General features: G+C 33.0%; 4 protein-coding genes across 4 annotated transcripts; 1 reads left to right on the top strand and 3 right to left on the bottom strand.

Moving 5' to 3' along the window:
• Positions 1–7,069: 7,069 nt before the first annotated feature.
• Positions 7,070–13,696, top strand: LOC112750419 (beta-glucosidase 11). Its single transcript, XM_025799132.3, has 13 exons — positions 7,070–7,438; positions 7,529–7,598; positions 8,623–8,678; positions 8,813–8,888; positions 9,825–9,896; positions 10,363–10,450; positions 10,614–10,869; positions 11,407–11,522; positions 11,827–12,047; positions 12,346–12,377; positions 12,463–12,550; positions 13,046–13,136; positions 13,262–13,696. The coding sequence occupies exons 1-13, from the start codon at positions 7,298–7,300 to the stop codon at positions 13,494–13,496; spliced, it is 1,542 nt and encodes a 513-aa protein (XP_025654917.1). The 5' UTR covers positions 7,070–7,297; the 3' UTR covers positions 13,497–13,696.
• A 939-nt stretch (positions 13,697–14,635) lies between these two features.
• On the bottom strand, positions 14,636–15,077 carry LOC140177246 (uncharacterized). The gene is made up of 2 exons (XM_072210421.1): positions 14,764–15,077; positions 14,636–14,681 (listed from the first exon to the last, which is right to left on the bottom strand). Exons 1-2 carry the CDS (start codon positions 15,075–15,077, stop codon positions 14,636–14,638), a joined length of 360 nt encoding a protein of 119 aa, XP_072066522.1.
• Positions 15,078–17,221: 2,144 nt separating this feature from the next.
• Positions 17,222–17,629, bottom strand: LOC140177238 (secreted RxLR effector protein 78-like). The gene has a single exon (XM_072210413.1). The coding sequence runs from the start codon at positions 17,627–17,629 to the stop codon at positions 17,222–17,224; it is 408 nt and encodes a 135-aa protein (XP_072066514.1).
• Positions 17,630–18,711: 1,082 nt separating this feature from the next.
• On the bottom strand, positions 18,712–19,410 carry LOC140177232 (uncharacterized). Its single transcript, XM_072210400.1, has one exon. It carries the CDS (start codon positions 19,408–19,410, stop codon positions 18,712–18,714), a length of 699 nt encoding a protein of 232 aa, XP_072066501.1.
• Between the last annotated feature and the right edge of the window lie 1,034 nt (positions 19,411–20,444).

The following is a 20,444-nucleotide window of genomic DNA, read 5'->3' as shown; positions in this document are numbered from 1 at the left end:
ACAGTATTTTCAAGTTTGGCCACGTGTCAAGCCAGTAATTATGTTGTTTTTGGGGGGAATATTGTTTTTGCATCATCGACTGGACTGCATAACTCTTCCTTTTATATACAAGTGATTTGTACTAAAAATATAAATTTTTTTATACATAAATAATTTTTATAATAATTTAAAAATATGGTTAAAAAAGAGCTAAGTTCTTCCTAAAAGTATTGGGTAAAAAGGTGGAACCCAAAAGAGCACTTTGAGGAGTTAAATTTCTTTTCAGTGGAAACTATATTGGTGGAAGTGAATTGGTTGGATTTGAAGTGTAAAGAGCGTCCTGGTTGGAAAGGAGTCCTTCTGTTGAAGAAATTAAAGGTGTAGTTTGGGAGTGCGAGCCCTCTAGGGCAGCCGGTCCTGATGGTTTCAATTTCAAATGTATTCGGAGACTTTGGGACGTAATTGGGAAGGATTTCTGCGAAACTGTTATGGGTTTTTTTAATAGTGGAATAATGCCCAAACAAGCAAATTTGACATGGGTAGCTTTGGCTCATAAGGAAGGAGGGAATAATGACTTAAAAGACTATAGGCCTATTAGTATGGTGGGCTGTGTTTATAAAGTCATCTCGAAGCTTTTGGCGAATAGAATGCGTCCTTTTATGCCAAGGCTGGTGGGAGAGGTTCAATCGGCTTTTGTGGGTGGTAGGAAGATTTTGGATAGGGCCCTTATAGCGTGCGAGGTGGTGAATTGGGTAAGAAAGAAAAGAGTGCCGGCGTGGATTGTTAAACTGGATTTTCAGAAAGCCTACGATCGTGTAAGATGGAGTTTTGTGGAGAAAGTCTTACTTAACATGGGGTTTGGTGTTAAATGGAGGGGGTTGGGTTCAAGCTTACTTAAAGGCTTCTATGTCTATCCTAGTAAATGGTTTCCCTACAAAACTGTTCATTTTGGAAAGGGGTCTTCGGCAAGGTGACCCGATTTCGCCGTTTCTTTTTGTGCTGATTGGTGAAATTTTCAATAGCACGATGTGCCGCCTAAGGGAGAAAGGTTTGTTGAAACCGTTAGAGGTTGGTAGGAATAGGGTTAAGTTGTCTCACTTGCAATTTGCATACGACACGATTTTTTTTTGTCCATGTGAGTTAGAAACTATCAGAGGCTACAGAAGATTGCTAAAAGGTTTTGAAATGATGACTGGGATGAAGATAAACTTTAGAAAGTCAACGATTATTGGTCTGAACTGTGACGAAGAAGTGGTGGACATGGCTTGCGATGTTTTAGGGTGCTCTAAAGCAAAACTTCCAATCAAGTACTTGGGCATCCCCCTCGGAGCTAATCCTAAAAGAGTGGAGACTTGGAGGCCTGTGATTAACAAAATAGAGGAGAGGCTGAGTGGTTGGAAAGGAAAATTACTATCTAAGGCAGGTAAGCTTGTTTTGATTAAAGCTGTCCTAAATAATCTTCCAATGTACTATCTAAGCATTTTCAGGATATCGGTAACTATGGCAAAAAAAATTGTGTCTTTGCAATGCGGTTTCTTTTGGGGAAAGGCAGACGGGAATAGGGGTATGCCTACTATAAAGTGGGATATCATTCAGAGACCCAAAAATCAAGGTGGTCTAGGTGTTAGCGACCTAGTGTTGAAGAACGTGGCTTTCTTATTCAAGTGGTGGGGGAGGTTTGAAAAAGAGGAGTGTCCTCTTTGAAAACAAGTAATGTGTTCTTGTAATAAAATTAACAGTTTGAATCTGATTGGTTTGGAGGGCTGTGGCGGTGGTGGTGTGTGGACAGATATTATGCAGATTGGTGAAAAAAATAAGGAGCTTTTGGGGGTGTTTAGAGAAGGTTTACAGTTGATAGTTGAGAATGGGAATAGGACTAGTTTCTGGCATAGTGGGTGGATAAATGGTGGAGCCCTTAAGGATAGGTTTCCTAAGCTGTTTTCTGTCGCTCTTGATAAAGATTGCCACATTAGTGATTGTGGTATTTGGAATGGGTTGTCTTGGGTGTGGCAGTTTCAATGGAGGCGTCAACTCTGGCAGTGGGAGCAGGAGGAGGTGCAGGAGCTGCTGAACTTCCTGCCAAAGTTGGGTACCTTTAGGGAAGGTGAGGATTCAGTAGCTTGGCGGTTTGAAAGTTCAGGATCCTTTTCTGTGAATTCCTTTCTGCAGGCTTATCTTAATCAACAAGGGCAGGGTGTTGGAGTGGTGGGTAGTAGCGGTTTTTCGAAGCTCTGGAAGGGGCCTACTCCGCCTCGTGTGAAGCTGATGTGTTGGTTTGTGATGCATGAAAAACTTAACACTAGAGAAAGACTTTTCAGTTGTGGCGTTGTCCCTCAGCCAGAGTGTGTGCTATGTGGGAAGTTACCCGAGTCGGTTCACCACCTATTTTTTGGTTGTGAGCAAGCGTGGAAGGTTTGGTCCTTTGTGTTGAAGGAATTCAATGTGATGTGGGGTTGGCCTGGAGAGTCTCTTAAGTGCTTTGAATCTTGGTTTGGAAGGAATGTCCCTAATAATTATAAAGAGAGGTGGGTTCTGTGTTTTTTTGCTGTCATTTGGAGCTTATGGAAAGGTAGAAATAAGATGATTTTTAACGAGGAGTTGTTCTCAGTGGAGTCAGCAATCAATGAAGTAGTAGTGTGTGTTAACTACTGGTCTCGACCTTTGGCACCTCTTGGTTAATGGATTGAGTGCCTACACCCTGGAGATCCCCTTGTGTTGGTGTTATTCCCTTTTTGTTGGCTTTCGTTTTGTTTGGATTTGGCTTGGCTTGCCTGCTTGTTGTATCTTTCTTGCTTTGGTACTTTTTATTTATGTTTGTTTTGTTTGAGGGCTGCCACTTGTGTGGTGGTTTGCCTAGAAACCTCACCTCCTGTTGGACTTTAGTGAGGATAGAATTATCGAAAAAAAAAAGTGTAAAGAGCATCATCTAGTTGAAAGAAAACCAAATTAAATGTCCCTTCACTAATGTCACATGTCAGGAGCTTTAGTTTAACTTGTAAGAATCAACTTTTTTCATTGAACAGTTGAAAAGACTTAAAGTGACGGAAATACCAAAAGATATTTAGGATAAAAAAGAGTAAACCAAATATCAGACTAAAACCATTGGACAATAGATTTTCTCTTCGTCTTGGTTTTACACTATAAAAAGGACCTTCACCTTCACCTTCACTTTTCATCTTGACCTTCTTCTGGACCTTTCTTCTTCTGAAAACAGAGAAACTAAAAAACTCATCTTTTTCTCTTCCCAAAATTCTTCTCATTGTTCTTCATTTCATTCATCACATTCACGAGTAAAAACTGGCATTCGGGTGTTCCACCAGAACACTCGACAACCATTAATCAGCCCTTGTCCACTTTAAACAAATCTCATTCATCCTATTGTGACATTAGTGGAGGTCTCAACGCTTGTTCTCCACCTCTATTTCTCATCATTAGTTTTTTTATTGCTTATTCGTCATTAATAGAAGTGTTTTCCTCACAAGTATATATACTTACCCTAAATCTCTCATCCTAACCATCATTTTTTTACACTTAATCTATTTTTCACAAAACTCACCCAAATCACTTGGCGACTCCACTGGGGGAGAACACTTCGACGTGATGGCTAGATATCAAACGAGGTATAGAACCCCCTCACCACCTCCATTCGCGAATCCGGAAAATATGGAGGAAGACGAGAACACCCCAGTTACTCGTAGGGAGTTGGCGTGTATTCTAAAAGGCAAGAGATCGTGAAGCTAAGTTGCAAGAATTGGAAGGAAAAAGAGAAGTTGTGGGAAGCAAGATGAAAGAATATCACCGGAGACCAGCATTGACTTATGACAAAGCACATTCAGCCCAGGGTGTTCCTAGAGGGAGATCTGGTACTAAAATCAGTAGGCGCAGTAATGAGAAAAATGTCTTTGTCAAAATGGGCTCCCAAATGGGATGGTCCTTACATTGTTTCTGAAATACACCCCAACGGACAGCATCCTGTTGGATCCAGAGCATGGAACAACTATCGGCCCCATCAATTTCAAGTACGTTAAGAAGTACTATGCCTAATTTCAACTTTAGAAGTTAGAATTTTAATTCCAAAAGTCTTCTTTGTCAAGAGCCAATGTTTATGTTATATTATTTTGCAAGCATCCTGCAATGCATGAAAAAACTGCATTAATAATCATACATTCAAAAGGTGTGAATGATGCATCTTAAGAAATTTGTAGTACAAAATATTTTCAAAAAAGTGAAGTGTCACATCCTCCAAGCTCCTAAAAAAGAGAGAGCATAAATAGGGCAAGAAAGTTTTGGGTACCTTCCTTTTTTTATTTGTGATTTCATTGGAAACATATACAAATAAGGATATAACATCTAAAGTTGTAAGGTGAAAGATCTTTATCAAAAAATTCTTATAGCTAATTCCAAAATTAGCAACCCAATATACATGGGGCTGAGAAGGGTTACATGAGAACGAAGGCAAAGAACATAATAATAAAGATTCAGAGTAACAAAGAGTACAGAATGATCATCAGAATTCAAAATGATACGAGTTCAGAATAACAAAAGTTTAGAATATTACAAAAAATGTCAAATATACAATAGCAGATATTCAAGTGTCAAAATCTCATACAAGAAGATAGGAGTACATATTATATGACAAAAAAGAGCAAGGCTGAAAACAAAAGTAAGAAAAGAAGAAAAAGAGTCTTACCAAGTAAGAAGACAGAGTAAAAAGACAGAGTGAATTAAAGTTGAATGTGAGAGTGCCCTTTACCCTAAGAAAAACTCCTAATTGTTGAAGAAGACAGAGGGATTGGATGGTGGTGGTGATAGTAGTGATGATATTACGCTGTGTAAAAAATGCCCTAGTAGAAATGATGAGAAACACACGGTTCTCTATCCTTCCAAATATTCTCTCTCCTTATGTGTCTCTCCAAATTTAGATACTCAAATTTAAAACGTCTCCAATTAGAAGGGTAAGAATTTCTCCCCTTCTTATTTCCTTAAAATATATATATATATATATATATATATATATATATATATATTAAATTATTATATTAAATCAAATCATCCATTTTTCTTCATTTAAAACATATATAATAATAATAATTATTATTATTATTATTATTATTATTATTATTATTATTATTATTATTATTATATATACTACTTTTAAAAATAAATACATACGTATATACAAATAAATTATGAATATATTTATTTATTAATTTTATTTATTTATTTATTTATTTAATATTTAAAATATTTATACAATAATATTCTTTTATTAATTTTTTATGAATACATAGTCATATTCAAATTATACAGATATATTTATATTTAAATATTATAATATTTACAAATATATATATATATATATATATATATATATATATATTATAACAAAAAAATAAATAAAAAAGAGGAGATTTGATTCTTTAGAGTTATAATCTATTTTTTTCAAAAAAATATTATGTTAATATTTTGTTTTAAAAAAAATTGTATAATTCTGTTGAGTACAAAAAAGTTCAATACAACTTGGGAGAATATTTTGTATCCTCAAAGACTGCATGGGACATATGATTGTGTACTAAAAATATAAACCCTTTTTATACGTAAATAATTTTTACAATGACTTAAAAACATGATCAAAAAAGAGTTAAGTTCCTCCTAGAAGTATTGGGTAAAAGGATAGAACCCAAAAGAGCACATTGAGGAGTTGAATTTCTCTTCAGTGAAAATTATATTGGTGGAAGTGGATTGATTAGATTTAGAGTATAAAAAGCGTCATCTAGTTGAAAGAAAACCAAACTAGATGTTCTTTCACTAATGTCATGCCAGGAGCTTTAGTTTAATTTGTGGGAATCAACTTCCTCCATTGAACAGTTAAAAAGACTTAAAGTGACGAGAATACCAAAAAATATTTGGGATAAAAAAAAGTAAATCAAATATCAGACTAAAACCATTGGACAATAAATTTTTTCTTCGTCTTGGTTTTACACTATAAAAAGAACTTTCACCTTCGCCTTCATCTTTACATTCACTTTTTACTTTGACCTTCTTCTCGATCTTTTTTCTTCTGAAAACAACAAAAAAATTAAAAAATCAATCTTTTTATCTTCTTGTGATATTAGTAGAAATCTCAACACTTATTTTTTACCTTTAATTTTTATTATTAATTTTTATATTATTTATTTATCATTAATAAAAATATTTTTTTCATAAATATATTTATCATAAATCTCTATTTTAATTATTATTTTTTTATATTTAATCTATTTTTTATAAAACTCACCTGAATCAACAAGATAGATAAATTTTATCTCAGTCCTTAGTAGTGCAGTGAAATAGCGCTACATTGTTCGTATATATTTTGTGAAGTTATTAATATAAGATCCGTGAAAAGGAAAAATGGAGAGTTAAAATTGCAGTTGAACTGCTCAACAATTCCATCACATGCACACTGACAAAAACTGTCATGTTTCCAATTTCCAAGAGCCCATTTTGAATAAAATAGTTGTGTATGTGGTGTGTATATATATGGGAAGTTATTAGGTGTACTGAAAATATGAGCAGTAATTCAGTTGTTTTAATCGAAATTTTAATTAATATATATTATATATATTTTTTATAATTTAAATCAACGGTTAAAATAATTGAAATATCGATATTTTTAATATATCTAAAATTCTTTTTATAATTTGAAATGTTCAATAAAATTTATATTTTATTCAACAGAAAATAGAACTTCATAAAATATTATATATACACTTCATATATATAGACACATAATATTTTTAAATGAAATAAAGCAATATTATTATATAGGTTCACTAAACATGCTTACATCATCATCCTAGAAAAGCAAGTTTTATTCAAATCAATTCTAGAACTATGGTTACTTTTTTAAAATTATTGTCTCTTTGAATAGGAAAAAACTACCAAAAACTTTAATACACGTCCACTTCTGGAGCCCTTGAAATAGAAATAAAACAAATGAATGACACCTCTCGACACTCTAATAGTGTAATTGTCGTATAGAAAGAACTGGAGAGTGGAGAAAACAAAAAAAGAAAATTAAAAGAGAATGAAATGCTATTCAAATATTCCAGCATAGGGCCGGCTGACCAATAAAAGCATAGGTGTTTCTTTATGTTCCTAGCAAGTGTCAACAATAACACTGTGTCCACAAGAATAATAATATTATACTATATGCTTCTTTTGACATTAACCATGCATTATATATTTATTACTATATACATGCTAGCTTCAAAATGTTATAGGTATTCTATTCCAAAAGAACTAACAATCTCAAAGCATAACAAGAAGGAGAAGGATGTGGAAGAAGGGATTTGTTGTGGTTGAATTATTATTATTAATGTTGGTATGTTCACCAGTTTTGTTAGTAGTTGATGGTTTGAGAAGAGATGAATACCCGCCTCACTTTGTGTTTGGTGCTTCAACATCTGCTTATCAGGTTCTTTAATTATTTCTCGTCTCTAATTAATGATATAGTTTTGATAAATGGAGTGGTAATTAATAAATAAGATAAATGGTATGAGAAAAGGTAGAAGGTGCAGCAGATGAAGATGGAAGGAAGCCAAGCATATGGGATACTTTTGCACATGCCGGCAATGGTACTACTATCTCTTTATTTATTTTATATCTTTATTTTTTTAAAGAATAATATAATTGAGAGATTAAAATATTTAAAATTTTAAAAAATTTAAAATCCAATTTATCTAATACTCTAAAAAAATTATTAATCAAGTCTTTTTAATCAAAAATTAATTTATTCGATCCAATCTATGTTATATACTTCTAGTTTTCTTGATGTGATGTACTCAATGACGCACATATCTATACTTCTAGTTTTCTTTGTGGTCAACAATCAAACACACACACACTTCAGATGACTTCTGATTACAAATTAACACCTTGGGACCACAGATTCAATAATTCAAATGTGAGAACTTTTTTTTGGTGTCACTCAATTGTGAGATTTATGCAGGATTCCAGTTCAGACTTTAAAAGAAAAAATATACGGTATAAAAAGAGTATACTCTTTTGTATAGGAGTAGGATCATATCAATTTTTTTTCAATTATTTTAAGTATAATTTTTTATTATTATATATTTTTTAAATAAATTAAAATAAAATATAAAAAAACATTGAATAATAAGAGATTATAGTTGACAAACCGATTAAAAAAAATATTGAATGTGATATATATTTAATAGTTTTAGACTATATTATTTTTTAATATTTTTTAATTATTGAATTATAATTATTTTCGTTTATTATGTTACATATATGTGTTTCTCTTAGCTTTCACTAAAAAATGCAACTAACAAACCAACATAAAATACATATTATATAATATCCATGATAATTTTAATATTTGAATATAATAATTTATATTAATGCTTAAAAAAAAAATCCCAACAAACAAGTTAAGAATCTCTTGTTATCGTTTTGAAAAAATTATGGGAGTTTATGTAGCCTGAGAAAGAATACATGCATGCATATGATGAATATACATTCATATGTGATCGATGTAAAATCTTATAAGCTTTTATAATTTTGCTAGAACTCAACATGTTGCAAAATCCTTAGTACCCTTACAATAATAAATTACCACTTTTCAAATTAAATTTACAGCAAATATGTACAAGGGTGACGGAGACATTGCATGCGATCAATATCACAAATATAAGGTGAGTACGGTGTTGTTGTTGTTGTTATTGTTGTGCGATGGCAACATTAATTATATCTTTGATATATAATATGGTTTAGATTGATAAATTATTAATGACCAATCATACTTGTATATCTAATAAAAATTAAACAGGAAGATGTCCAACTCATGGCCAAAATGGGATTAGATGCCTACAGATTCTCGATATCTTGGTCAAGACTTATTCCAGGTTATCAAATTATCCTTTTTATTGATTTAAATTTTTAAGATAAATAATTTTATTACAAAAATCAATAATATAATGCCTAAAATAATTTATGTCAAGTGCTCTTTGTATTAGATATTCACATATTTTGATTTCGGTAATATTAGCAGGGAGACAAAAAAAAAAGTCAGGACTTATTTTATATAATATTTATTAATTATTATAATAATTAATAAATACTAAATAAGATAAATTTTAATTATTTTTTGCTAATTCTTTTTTTTTACCGAATATTTTGGTTTTGATTTATGGTGTGTCATGGATAATGAATCTTTCTACTTCATAAAAAAGATGTTACTTCCCCTCCGGCTTAGAACAAATGCAAAATTAATCACGCACAAAAATATGGAATTGATTTAGAAATATTTTGATTTTAAATAAATTAGATTCATGATATAAAAATTACTATCTTTTTTATATCTACTTTCTTTTCTCCTATTTATTGTTTCTCATTCATTTTAATAGGATTATTAGTATACAAATTTGATTAATATTGTCTAATTTTTAAATAAATATTTATTTTGGGCAAAAACATATTTTATAAATAGAACTTAATTACTTTATACCATAATGAATATTATATTATGAGTGAATACTCTACCCGACCCCTAACAATTGTCTCAAAAGGACAACAAGGCTCCCAAGAAAAAAAATATCCAACCCGATTCTTGATATTTTTTTTGGGACTGATTAGTCTCTGTGCAAAAAAAAATAACTTTGACACAGGGACTAATCAGTACTATAAAAATAAATCTCAAGAGCCAAGTTGGTATTTATTTTTGTCAACTACCTCATTGTTTTTTAAAACAATTGTCAGGAACTATTTTTAATTTTTTTCTTATATTATTATTTATTTATTGGCTATTTTTGCTCTGAGTTCTAAATTTCAATTACCACCAGATGGGAAAGGCCCGATCAATCAAAAGGGATTACAATATTACAACAATCTTATCAACGAACTGATAAGTCACGGTTAGTGTGCAAACTATATCTTTAGTTTATACTAATATTTTAAAGATTTAGTTAAAAGTAGGCGCTATAATTATTATTTAAAATTTTTAAATTTTTTATTTACCAAATATATTAAGGATCTTGTTAATATATGTCATAAGAATATACTTTAGAAACACCCTCAGAAAATATATTTTATTAAAAATTATACAACATTAAAAAAATAATTTTTATATTTTCAATACATTAAATACATAAAAAATAAAAAAATTTCTATTATTAGACTATAAAAATATGCTTTTATGACACAAGATAGTTAAATATTTATATTTAAGATTTAAATTTTAATGTTTTATATATTTTCTATAAAAGTTTTATAACTAATTATGTTAACATGGACTTTTAAACATACGTTAGTAATTAATAACTAACGCAAGTCCTTCCATTATTTATTTATTCTTGTCTTAATTTTCTGTTGTTCTTGTAGGAATTCAAGCACATGTTACATTATATCATTGGGACTTACCACAAACTCTTGAGGATGAATATGGAGGATGGGTTAATAAAAAAATTGTGTATGGTTCCCTAACTTCAAATATCCAATTAATTTTCATAATTGCATGATCATCTTAATTTACGAAAGAACCAAAATTTAAATCTTAAATTATTTATGTTTTGTGTAATTTGTACATTACTAAGTACTAACACATTGTTCTGTACACTTGCATATTCTTGTAGAAGAGACTTCACAGCATTTGCAAATGTGTGCTTTAGAGAGTTTGGAGACAGGGTCAAACATTGGACGACAATTAATGAAGGAAATGTTTTTTCACAAGGTGGCTATGATATAGGATTCTTACCACCTCAACATTGCTCTCCTTCTTCTATATTTAATTGCTCTAAGGGAAATTCTTCAACGGAGCCATATTTGGTAACACATAATATGTTGTTAGCTCATGCATCAGCTGCAACATTGTATAGGAGCAAGTACCAGGTAACTAGTGTCTACTATTTCATTCATCTTGGCCATCCTTCTAAATTTGGTGACAATTTAAAATATTACTACACAAGGCAATGGTTAGATCAAATTCCAGAACCTCATCCAAGAACAATTTATTTAGTGATTGAATTATATCGGTTCAATTTGATTTTGTGACACCACATAATAAATTCAGCATTATTTTAAAAGTAAGACCCTACTTTTAAATACCACTATTCTATAAACCAAGTTAGATTGGTTAATTTACTATTCTGCTTAAGTAAGTGTCGGGATTTGAATCCCGCCTTGTGCATGCAGCAGTCATGTGACGGATTAATTAGCTTACTCGCTATACATGTTCACTTCACTTATATATCAGCTATACACAATTGCACACGTGTTAAATAACTAACTAACTATAAGCATTAACCAACTGCAACTAACCACTAACTAACTTTACAGCTAAGCTAGCTAAATAAATCAGCTCCATACATGTGCAAGAAAGTCTCACATCACATAAATTAACTATCAAACTTCCTATGATTAATGCAGGACAAGCAACATGGATTTATTGGGTTTAATCTCCTTGCTTTTGGTTTTGTTCCTTTAACAAATACTAGTGAAGATATAATTGCTGCTCAGAGGGCTCAAGACTTCTTTCTTGGGTGGTAAGTAAGATATTATTATAAGAGCAATGCTTCATGAATTAGTATAATTTATTGTTTTTAGTCAGTAAAATTTAAAAGTGTCGACAAAAATATGGTTCTAGATTGCTGGACTAAAAGTGTCGAACTATTGACTAAAAGTGTCGACTGTATAAATTAAAATTACTGGCTCTTAAACTTTCTTCTGATTATAATTATATTTGTTTTTAATGTGTCAATTGTCATATAAGCCTCCAAGGCTAAAACATAGCCTTTTCTCTTTAGATTTCCTAATTTAATTTGTTTTGTCCGTATTTTATGATTGTAGGTTTTTGAGTCCATTTATTTTTGGAGATTACCCTGAAACCATGAAAAAGAATGTTGGTTCAAGGCTTCCAATATTCACAAAAAGCGAATCAAATTTGGTGAAGGGCTCAATTGACTTCGTAGGAATAAATTTTTACTATTCATATTTTGTTAAGGACAATCCTAGAAGCCTATATATAAAGGATAGAGATTATACAGCAGATATGGCTGTAGAACTTACGGGTAAGTTTATACTATATTCTATTTACTTGATCCTTAAGTTATCATCTATTTATTTAATTAAGAAAAAAAATATGAGTAAATAAGTATTTTGACACTCGAAAAATTTTGATTTTGACAAAACGGATTTCAACCTTTGTCATTTTGGACATTTAAATCATGTTGTCAAATAGAACTGACATTTAAAAGTTTAATTTGTTATCAAAACCAACAATTAAGTTTTACTTTGTCAAAATTAGAATCTTTCGGGTGACAAAATATTTATTTACTCAACATCTAATTATGTTATTTTTGGATGTAGCTTATACCTCAGAAGAAACATCTAAGGATGAGGTAATAGTAGCGTTGGAACTTAGTACAATAATTCTTATACCAATGTTTTACACTTGTACACTAACTAGCTAATTGTTTGGTTCAGGCTCAGATTATTCCATGGACTTTGGAAGGATTGCTTGACTCACTGAAGAATATTTATGGAGATTTTCCAATTTATATTCACGAAAATGGTTCATCTCTCTTTCTCTTCTCTACCTACTCCCATCTAATATGTTTAATATTTAAGGACAATTGACATTACCTCTTTAATTTTGACATTTTATGAAATTTACCGTGACACTCTTGTATTTATCAAATCACGTTGGCTTCTCTGATCTTAAGAAAATATTGTGTTATGTTTATCAGAATCTTTAGTATATAATTTATAAACTATAAGGATATAGGTATATTATTATTATTATTATTATTATTATTATTATTATTATTATTATTATTATTATTATTATTATTATTATTATTATTAATTTTTTTTTACAAGTCAAATTGAATTTCACCAAACGTTAATAGATCAATAAGAGTAATTTGCCCTGATTTCCATTGTTTATTGTGTCTTCATGACATCAATATCTCAAAAGATTCCAATTCTTTTGTCAACAAAACCAAAGCAATAATTTTCTATATATCCTTCGGTGATATAATTTATAATAAAACTTTGGACTTTACAGGTCTACAAACACATAGAAATTCATCATTGGAGGACTGGCCAAGAATAAAGTATTTACAAGAATACATTGGTAGTATACTTGATATGCTAAGGTACTTCCATTTTCATTTTTAGCATGCATTTTTCTTTTTCCATAAAAAATTATATAACCTTTGCTAATTCAATTTTTCATCAACAATGATAATTTCTAATCATATTATTTTTGTGATGTTGTAAGGAATGGACATGATATAAGAGGCTATTTTGTATGGTCTTTCATGGATGTGTTTGAATTATTGGGTGGATATGAATCAACTTTTGGGCTTTATTACATTGATTTGAATGACCCTACTTTGAGGAGACAACCTAAGCTCTCTTCTCAATGGTACTCTAATTTCCTCAACAACAGAACTATGGACCCAATGGTGGCCATGCAAATTGAGAAGAATGCCTTATTGCACAATGCTATTTAATGTAATAAGAACTAGGTAAAATCTAAGTGATATGAGTTTGTATTATGGTATGCCAAAGAATAATAAAGTGACATGATTCATGGTGCAAATAATTGATCATGAATGTTTTGAAGCTTGTACATTTATATGTGCATGATATACCACAGTCAAGATTGGTTTGGTTTGGTTTAATTTAGTACCAAGATTTCAGTTTTTATGTATCAAGATGTGTCCCAAGGCAGCTTTACCCTTTAACACCATCCTTTCTATATTCAAACTCTAACTCCACTATGAATCTCTTTTATGTATTAAGATGTGTGTGTTTTTTTTTTTTTTTTTCAAAAGAAAATTTGTGCAAAAATTTATGCAAATTTAAAAAGAGAATATTGTGTGAAGAGATATAATAATTTTTGTGATTTTTTCTATCACCTTAAACTTTGTAACAAGTGATATTATAACAGTTGGAGAACATATAAAAACATATATTGACATACATCCGTCTACAACTAATAATTTGTAGTTTTAACACTTGGTATTAATTAAGCACTAAAATTATTTAAATGCTTTTAAATTTTCTTAAAATTTTGTATTATTATTATAAAAATATATTATTTTTAAATATAAAAATATATATTATTTTCATTTGAATACATTTATGTAATAAAATTAGCTTTCTTTTCCTTTTTTTTTTGGAACAAAACTAGTTTTACTACCAGAATGAAGTGGGACATGATTAGTCCATGTTAATAGAAGCACACTAATATAGAGTTAAGCTCTACTTTGACTTTTAAAATTGCCGAATTATATTGATTTAGTCCTTGACTTTTTATAATTTGGGGTCATTTAGATTAAAAAAGGTACACCAATGCGGTCCTTCCTATATTTTAATTTCCATCACTGGAATTCAATGTTATTACTGATGTAACTTAAGTCTTGCCATGTTGGACATATTAAAACGAAGTCTTACGCATTTTGACGCCAAAGAAGACATTAAACAAAATACGTACGACGTTGTTTTAATATGTTTAGCGTGGCAAGACTTGAGTCACATCACTAACGGCGTTGTATTTTGGTGAAGAAAAATATACAAAAGACTATATTGGTATACTTTTTTTAATCTGGAGAACTAAATTGTAACCATTGAAAAGTCAAAAACTAAATCAGTGTAACTCGTCAATCTCCAATACCAAAGTGACCCTTAGCTCACTAACATATGAATATATGATACAATTTCATTTGAGAAAATATTCGGGCTCCTCTACCGAGAAGGGAATTTTTATTTTCCAACTTGAATAACTTGCCTTTTTTTTGGTCTAGTAATAATTGTTGGGCTTTTGCTGGGACTCCAAAAGCCTTTTTTGCTTGTGGATGCTTACATTTATCAGGGTAAACCATCAAAGACAACTTGCGGTACTGCTTTTTCACATCATCAGGTGATGATTCAAATGGAAGCTTTAGATACTCAAACGGATTCAACTTAAAACAAGAGAGAATCCTAGCGACTTCGTTGTCCCTCTTGGCTTCGCTGACTTCGGCAAAGAAGTTCTTGAGAAGCAAATGGTCGTCGATGGTGGACGCAGCCGCAGAAGCTGTCTCTCCCATTTCTCCGATTTCAATTTCAATTTTAGATTTTACCAGCTTCTCGGATCTAACCACACCTGCAACTTGCAGCTGCTCCTCTTGGCAAATCAGTCGTCACTCTCTTCACCTTGCGCAAGAGACCAGAATCTGCACCCTTTATTACGGCGACATCACTCTGCTGCCATTAGTCCATGCTGCTTGGTGATGATGAAACCAAAGCAAGAACGCCACAGTCACTTTCCTCTCTTGTTGAAGCCACTATGTACACTGCAAGTTGTCACCGTCCCAAGTCAGAGTTGGTTACCTTGTTGCCATGTCCTATTAGCTGGTGCGTTGAAACTCTGTTATGCCCGTCACTCTTCTTCCGTTCTGGTTGGTCATGGTCTCTTTGAAATTCCTCTGTGTTTCTCTTCTTGCAATTTCTCTAATTTCCACTGGTTGGTCCCAGGTCCAATTTCAATTCAATTTGCCATTTATCACAAGGTTTGCCACTTGATGTGCTAGTTGATTGCCCTCTCTATGTGTCCATGTAAAACCGCTATTCGATATACCTTCCACCAGGACATAGATATCCCTTAGAATCGGATCTATCTCACCGACGGTTTCTTTCGCTTTCACTGCTTGGATGAGAGGTAAACTATCTGATTCAAATAGGATATTTTCTAATTGGAGATTTTTTGCTAGAATAAGAGCACTCCTTAATGCCATTGATTCCACTGTTAAACTAGATGTTGCTCTAACTATTTCAGCTGATCCTGCTACCAAATTTCCTACTTTATCTCTGATTACAACAGCTATTGCGCCCTCTCCGGATTCCTTCCTGAAAGCTCCATCGACATTCATTTTGAGCCTGTCTCCTATTGGCAGTCTCCAGGTAACCCTTCTTCTGTAAGAATTTTTATTTTCAATACTATTTCTCTTGTTTGTGATTGGCTGCTTTTGTTCATCTATTTTATTTGCCTCCATAAATTCTATTTCCAAAATTCTCGCCCTTGTAATTGTTGCCATTGGTTCTGTGCTTATATTTCGGAAAATTGCATAATTTCTGGATTTCCAAATTTCCCAGCTTAGGTATCCCAATTTGTTTATCATAGTTTCTTTTGCTTCTTTGCCCTCCCTGTTAATTTGCCTCATATTCTCTAATAACCATACTCCATATGAGGTAACATTTTCTGGTGTTGGAATGCATTGACTTTGAGCACCAAACCACATAGCCCTCGTCCAGGGACAAGTAATAGTGCATGCTCTATTGTTTCTACTTCAGTTCCACAAATTTGACATATATGGCTTCTTATGATTCTCTTCTTATATAGATTATTATTTACTGGAATTATATCATGTGCGGCCCTCCATACAAACATTTTGATTTTTTTAGGGACTCATATTCCTCAGATCCCCTTCCAAAGTTCCTTTAAATGTGTACTTGAAGATGCTAAACTTGTTTCATGTTCTCTTTTCTCCATCTTTGCCACATAATAACCTGTCTTCACTGTATACGTTCCATCGTATCTGTAAGGCCACATTATTCGATCTTCTTTATTAATAAAGCTTATTGGTGTTTTAATGTCATATCTCGTATGTTCTGTGGAAAAATTTGTCTAATTTTGTTTTCATTCCATCCTCCACCTTCCTCATTAAATCACTCACTATGTTGACTATTGTGTTCATGGTTGCTAGATTTATACTTATCCCCATAATCCAATTATCTTCCCTCACTTTAATTGATTTACCTTGTCCAATGCTCCATCTTCCTTTCCTTCTTAAAAAATATCTTCCTGGTATTATGCTTTTCCAAACCCAAGATCCTTCTTTCCCTCCTTGGCTTCCCAAAAGTCTGTTTCTGGAAAGTATATATCTTTCAGTATTTTTACCCAAATGGCATCAGGATTCCTAGTTACTCTCCAAGCTTGTATCACAGACTTAATCAAGATCTCTTTACCCGCCTGATTTAGCAAATTTTCTTTCCAGTCTTCTAACTTGTTCATCACCTTCTCCTCTATCCATGTTAGCGCCTTATTTTTGGATCTTCCCCACTGTGCCGGTAGCCCAAGATATTTTCCTGGTTCCTCCCATGTAAGCATTCCTAATATCTCCTCAATATTTACCCTCGTTTGGATAGGAACTTGGCTTCCAAAAATGATCCCCGACTTCTCCAAGTTTATCATCTATCCCGATGCTTTCGTGTATTGATTCAAAATCTGTATAATTTGATAAAGTTCATCATCCCTTGCTTCAGCCAAGACTATACAATCATCTGCGAACAAAAGATGTGTAATGCTAGGTGCTGTAGGTGCTGCCTTAAAACTTGTAATCTCTCCCTTATTATATGCCTCCTCCATAAGAATGGTAAATACTTCAACTGCTAATATGAAAAGATAGGGAGACAGTGGATCGCCCTGCCCGAGGCCCCTCTGTGGATTAATGACCTTACTGAAGTTTTCGTTTACTTTAATCCTATAAGAAGCACTTTTGACACATTCCATAGTGATCTTGACCCATCTTTGATCAAAACCAAATGCTTGTAACACTTTTTTCAAAAAATTCCACTCTAGTCTATCGTATGCCTTATTCATATCTAACTTGACTGCTAGATTTTGTGATATCCTCCTTTTCCCTTTTTTCCAAGGTTGTGGAACACTTATTGTACGATCAAGATATTATCTTGAATGTATCTTCCACCAACAAAAGCACTTTGTATAGGAGAAATGATCTTGTCTAATATCTTCCTCAGCCTGATTACAATTACCTTCGTTATGATTTTGTAGACAAAGTTGCAGCAACTTATTTGTCTCAGTTGGCTCAAACTCTCAGGCTGTTTGATTTTCGATATAAGCACAACTGTTATTTTTCCCATTTCCTTTGGTATTGTTTCAGATGCAAAAACCTCTTTCACCACCGCGCTTACTTCCTTATGGATTACATCCCAATGCTTTAAAAAAAAAGTCCATTTAAACCGTCTGGACCTGGCGCTTTTAGGCTCCCCATCAAAAATGCCGCTTCTTTAATTTCTGCATCAGTAATACCCTGTAGTAGCTCCTCGTTCATTTGTTGGGTAACTCTCCTCGGGATCTTCTTTATGTTGTCTTCGAAGTTCCTTCCACCTATTGTTGTGAAAAGCTTGGTGAAATGTTCTTCAATTAAAGGCATTATCTCCTTATTGCCACTGATCCATTGTCCCTCTTGATTTTTTAATCTTTCAATTCTATTACGATCCCTTCTTTGTATTATTGAAGCGTGAAAGAATGAGGTATTTTTATCACCCCACCTCAATCATTTGATTCTGGATCGTCGGCCCCAGTACTTCTCCTCCCTTCTCCATAAGGTTTCAATTTCTTTCTTTAATGTTATAATATGTTGTTGAACTTCCTCCGTTAGGTCTCTTTTCTGAAGCTGCATCAGCTCTTCCTTCAGCCTATTTATCTCCCTATCTGCTCTCCTAAAGGTTGTTTTGCTCCATTTGCTCAATTCAATTTTGCAGTTCCTTATTTTGTCTGAGAGATCTTCCCATTTGCCTCCTTGATTTTCGTTTTTACTCCATCCTCTTTTGATAATTTCCTTGCATTCTTCATAGTCTTCCCAATAAGCCTCATACTTGAACTGCTTGGAACTTCTTCCCTTCGGCTTTAGCTGTAGAAGTATCGGACAGTGATTTGAGCTAATTGCCGGGGAGAGCAGTAAGTGTAGCATTCTGATATACCATGCGCCAAGCCCAATTTGCCAAGGCTCTGTCTAACCTCTCTCTAGTGACAAATCCATTTCTCGGGTTGCTGAACCACGTGAATCTACCACCTTTTAAGTCAAGATCCATTAGCTCGTTATAATTGATAAACTTTCTAAATTCCTCTATTTGACTTAGAGGCATAAACTTTCTAAATTCCTCTATTTGACTTCGAGGCTTTGGGTGTAATCCTACTTTCTCTTCTTGATCTAAAATATCATTGAAGTCTCCTATGAATATTTGTGGATCATTCGTTGGTCTACTATGTGTTGACAACTCCTTCCATTGAGCCTTTCTATGTTGAAATTTTGGATTCCCATACACAAAATAGCAACTCCATTCATAGTTATTATCATCTTTTATTTTAGCTTTTATATAATTATCAGACCAAGCATAAACATCAACATCAAGATTTTTATTCCACAAAAGGCATAGACCACCGGACAAGCCCCGGAGTTCCACACAAAAGTGTTTCTCAAAACGTAACTTCCTTTTAAGTTTCATAATTCTACATTCCTTGGCCCTTGTTTCTATCAAGAACAAAATATCTGGTTTAAGTTTCCTACAGAGGTCCTGAGCCTCTGAGACTGTTGCAGGGGCTGCAGCCCCGCGACAGTTCCAACTTAAAACACTCATGGCTCGAGGTGGGGCATGTGTCGGCCCGCCTCCTCAGTCATATCAAAAGAAAAGTTGCTATGGTCACCTGTGATAGTCAGTCTTTCTGTGCTTCTCCCTTTGGTTTTGTTCTCAACTCTGCCCCTTTTGCTTCTCATCATCATGGTCTGTTGTTCCGTCTCTGTCTCATCTGAATCCAGCATTATGAGGCTTTCTATCGCATCCCTTTTTCTTTTAATATTAAGTTTGCATTGCATCTTGTTTGCCAATTCAATTTTCCAGTTTTTTGGACTTTTCCTATCATGTTGCTGCTCTTGCTCTTCATCATCTTCACTAGCAAGCTCCACCAAGTAAAAGCTTCCCTTACCATCTCTATGGACTTGTGTTTTCCTGGCTTTTTTCTTCTCCCACTTCCTCCATGTTTTGTTTTCTAAAATTCCATAGGCTTTCACTTGGCGCCTCCTCCCTAGTTCCCGTTACTATGACTTCCCTATGCTCAATCATCCTCTGTTCTGTATTGGCTTCATTTTTCTTTTCAAATTTCTCCCTTATAGCTCCCTTATTGTCTTGGCCCTTTCTTTTTCAATAGCTTTTTCCTGCTGCATCTGTTCTCTACTTCCATATTCAGTATGTGTTGGCAGCCTTGTATTATCTTTACCTGGGCCTAGGGGTGGCAAACGAGCCTAAATCCGCCGGGCCGGGCCGGCCCGCGTAACCCGCCAAAAAAGGCAGGCTAGGCTGGAAAATTGAGACCGCCAAATAGTAAAAGTCTGCCTAACCCGCACCACTTAAACCGCGAACTTTGGCGGGGACGGGGCGGGCTTCCCCGCCGGGCTTAGAATTTTTTTAGCAAGGAAAATTTTTACAATTTTTTTTACCAAAACCCAACTTCCCCCAACCCAACTTACAAGAGAATGAAGATAAAAATTGAGTATTTTGGAATATATTTATTTTGTTTTAGAGACAATATTTATAATTATGTTTTGATTATGTTTATTTTGCTTTGGGAACAATATTTTTAATTACAAAGACTTTAATGTTTGTGAATATAAAAA

Source organism: Arachis hypogaea, chromosome 2, assembly GCF_003086295.3.
Source record: "Arachis hypogaea cultivar Tifrunner chromosome 2, arahy.Tifrunner.gnm2.J5K5, whole genome shotgun sequence".
Classification (NCBI taxonomy): Eukaryota; Viridiplantae; Streptophyta; class Magnoliopsida; order Fabales; family Fabaceae; genus Arachis; species Arachis hypogaea.
This window is presented reverse-complemented; position numbering and strand designations above follow the sequence as displayed.

Excerpts from the sequence above, each read along its gene's own strand:
- LOC112750419 (XM_025799132.3), top strand. The coding sequence starts at position 7,298 with ATGTGGAAGAAGGGATTTGTTGTGGTTGAATTATTATTATTAATGTTG. Across the intron at positions 8,679-8,812 it reads ATCAATATCACAAATATAAG|GAAGATGTCCAACTCATGGC; the intron begins GTGAGTACGGTG and ends AAAATTAAACAG. Across the intron at positions 11,523-11,826 it reads CAAGACTTCTTTCTTGGGTG|GTTTTTGAGTCCATTTATTT; the intron begins GTAAGTAAGATA and ends TTATGATTGTAG.
- LOC140177232 (XM_072210400.1), bottom strand. The coding sequence starts at position 19,410 with ATGAGTGTTTTAAGTTGGAACTGTCGCGGGGCTGCAGCCCCTGCAACA.
- LOC140177238 (XM_072210413.1), bottom strand. The coding sequence starts at position 17,629 with ATGAATAAGGCATACGATAGACTAGAGTGGAATTTTTTGAAAAAAGTG.
- LOC140177246 (XM_072210421.1), bottom strand. The coding sequence starts at position 15,077 with ATGGGAGAGACAGCTTCTGCGGCTGCGTCCACCATCGACGACCATTTG. Across the intron at positions 14,682-14,763 it reads AAAAAAGGCAAGTTATTCAA|TGAGCTAAGGGTCACTTTGG; the intron begins GTTGGAAAATAA and ends TTCATATGTTAG.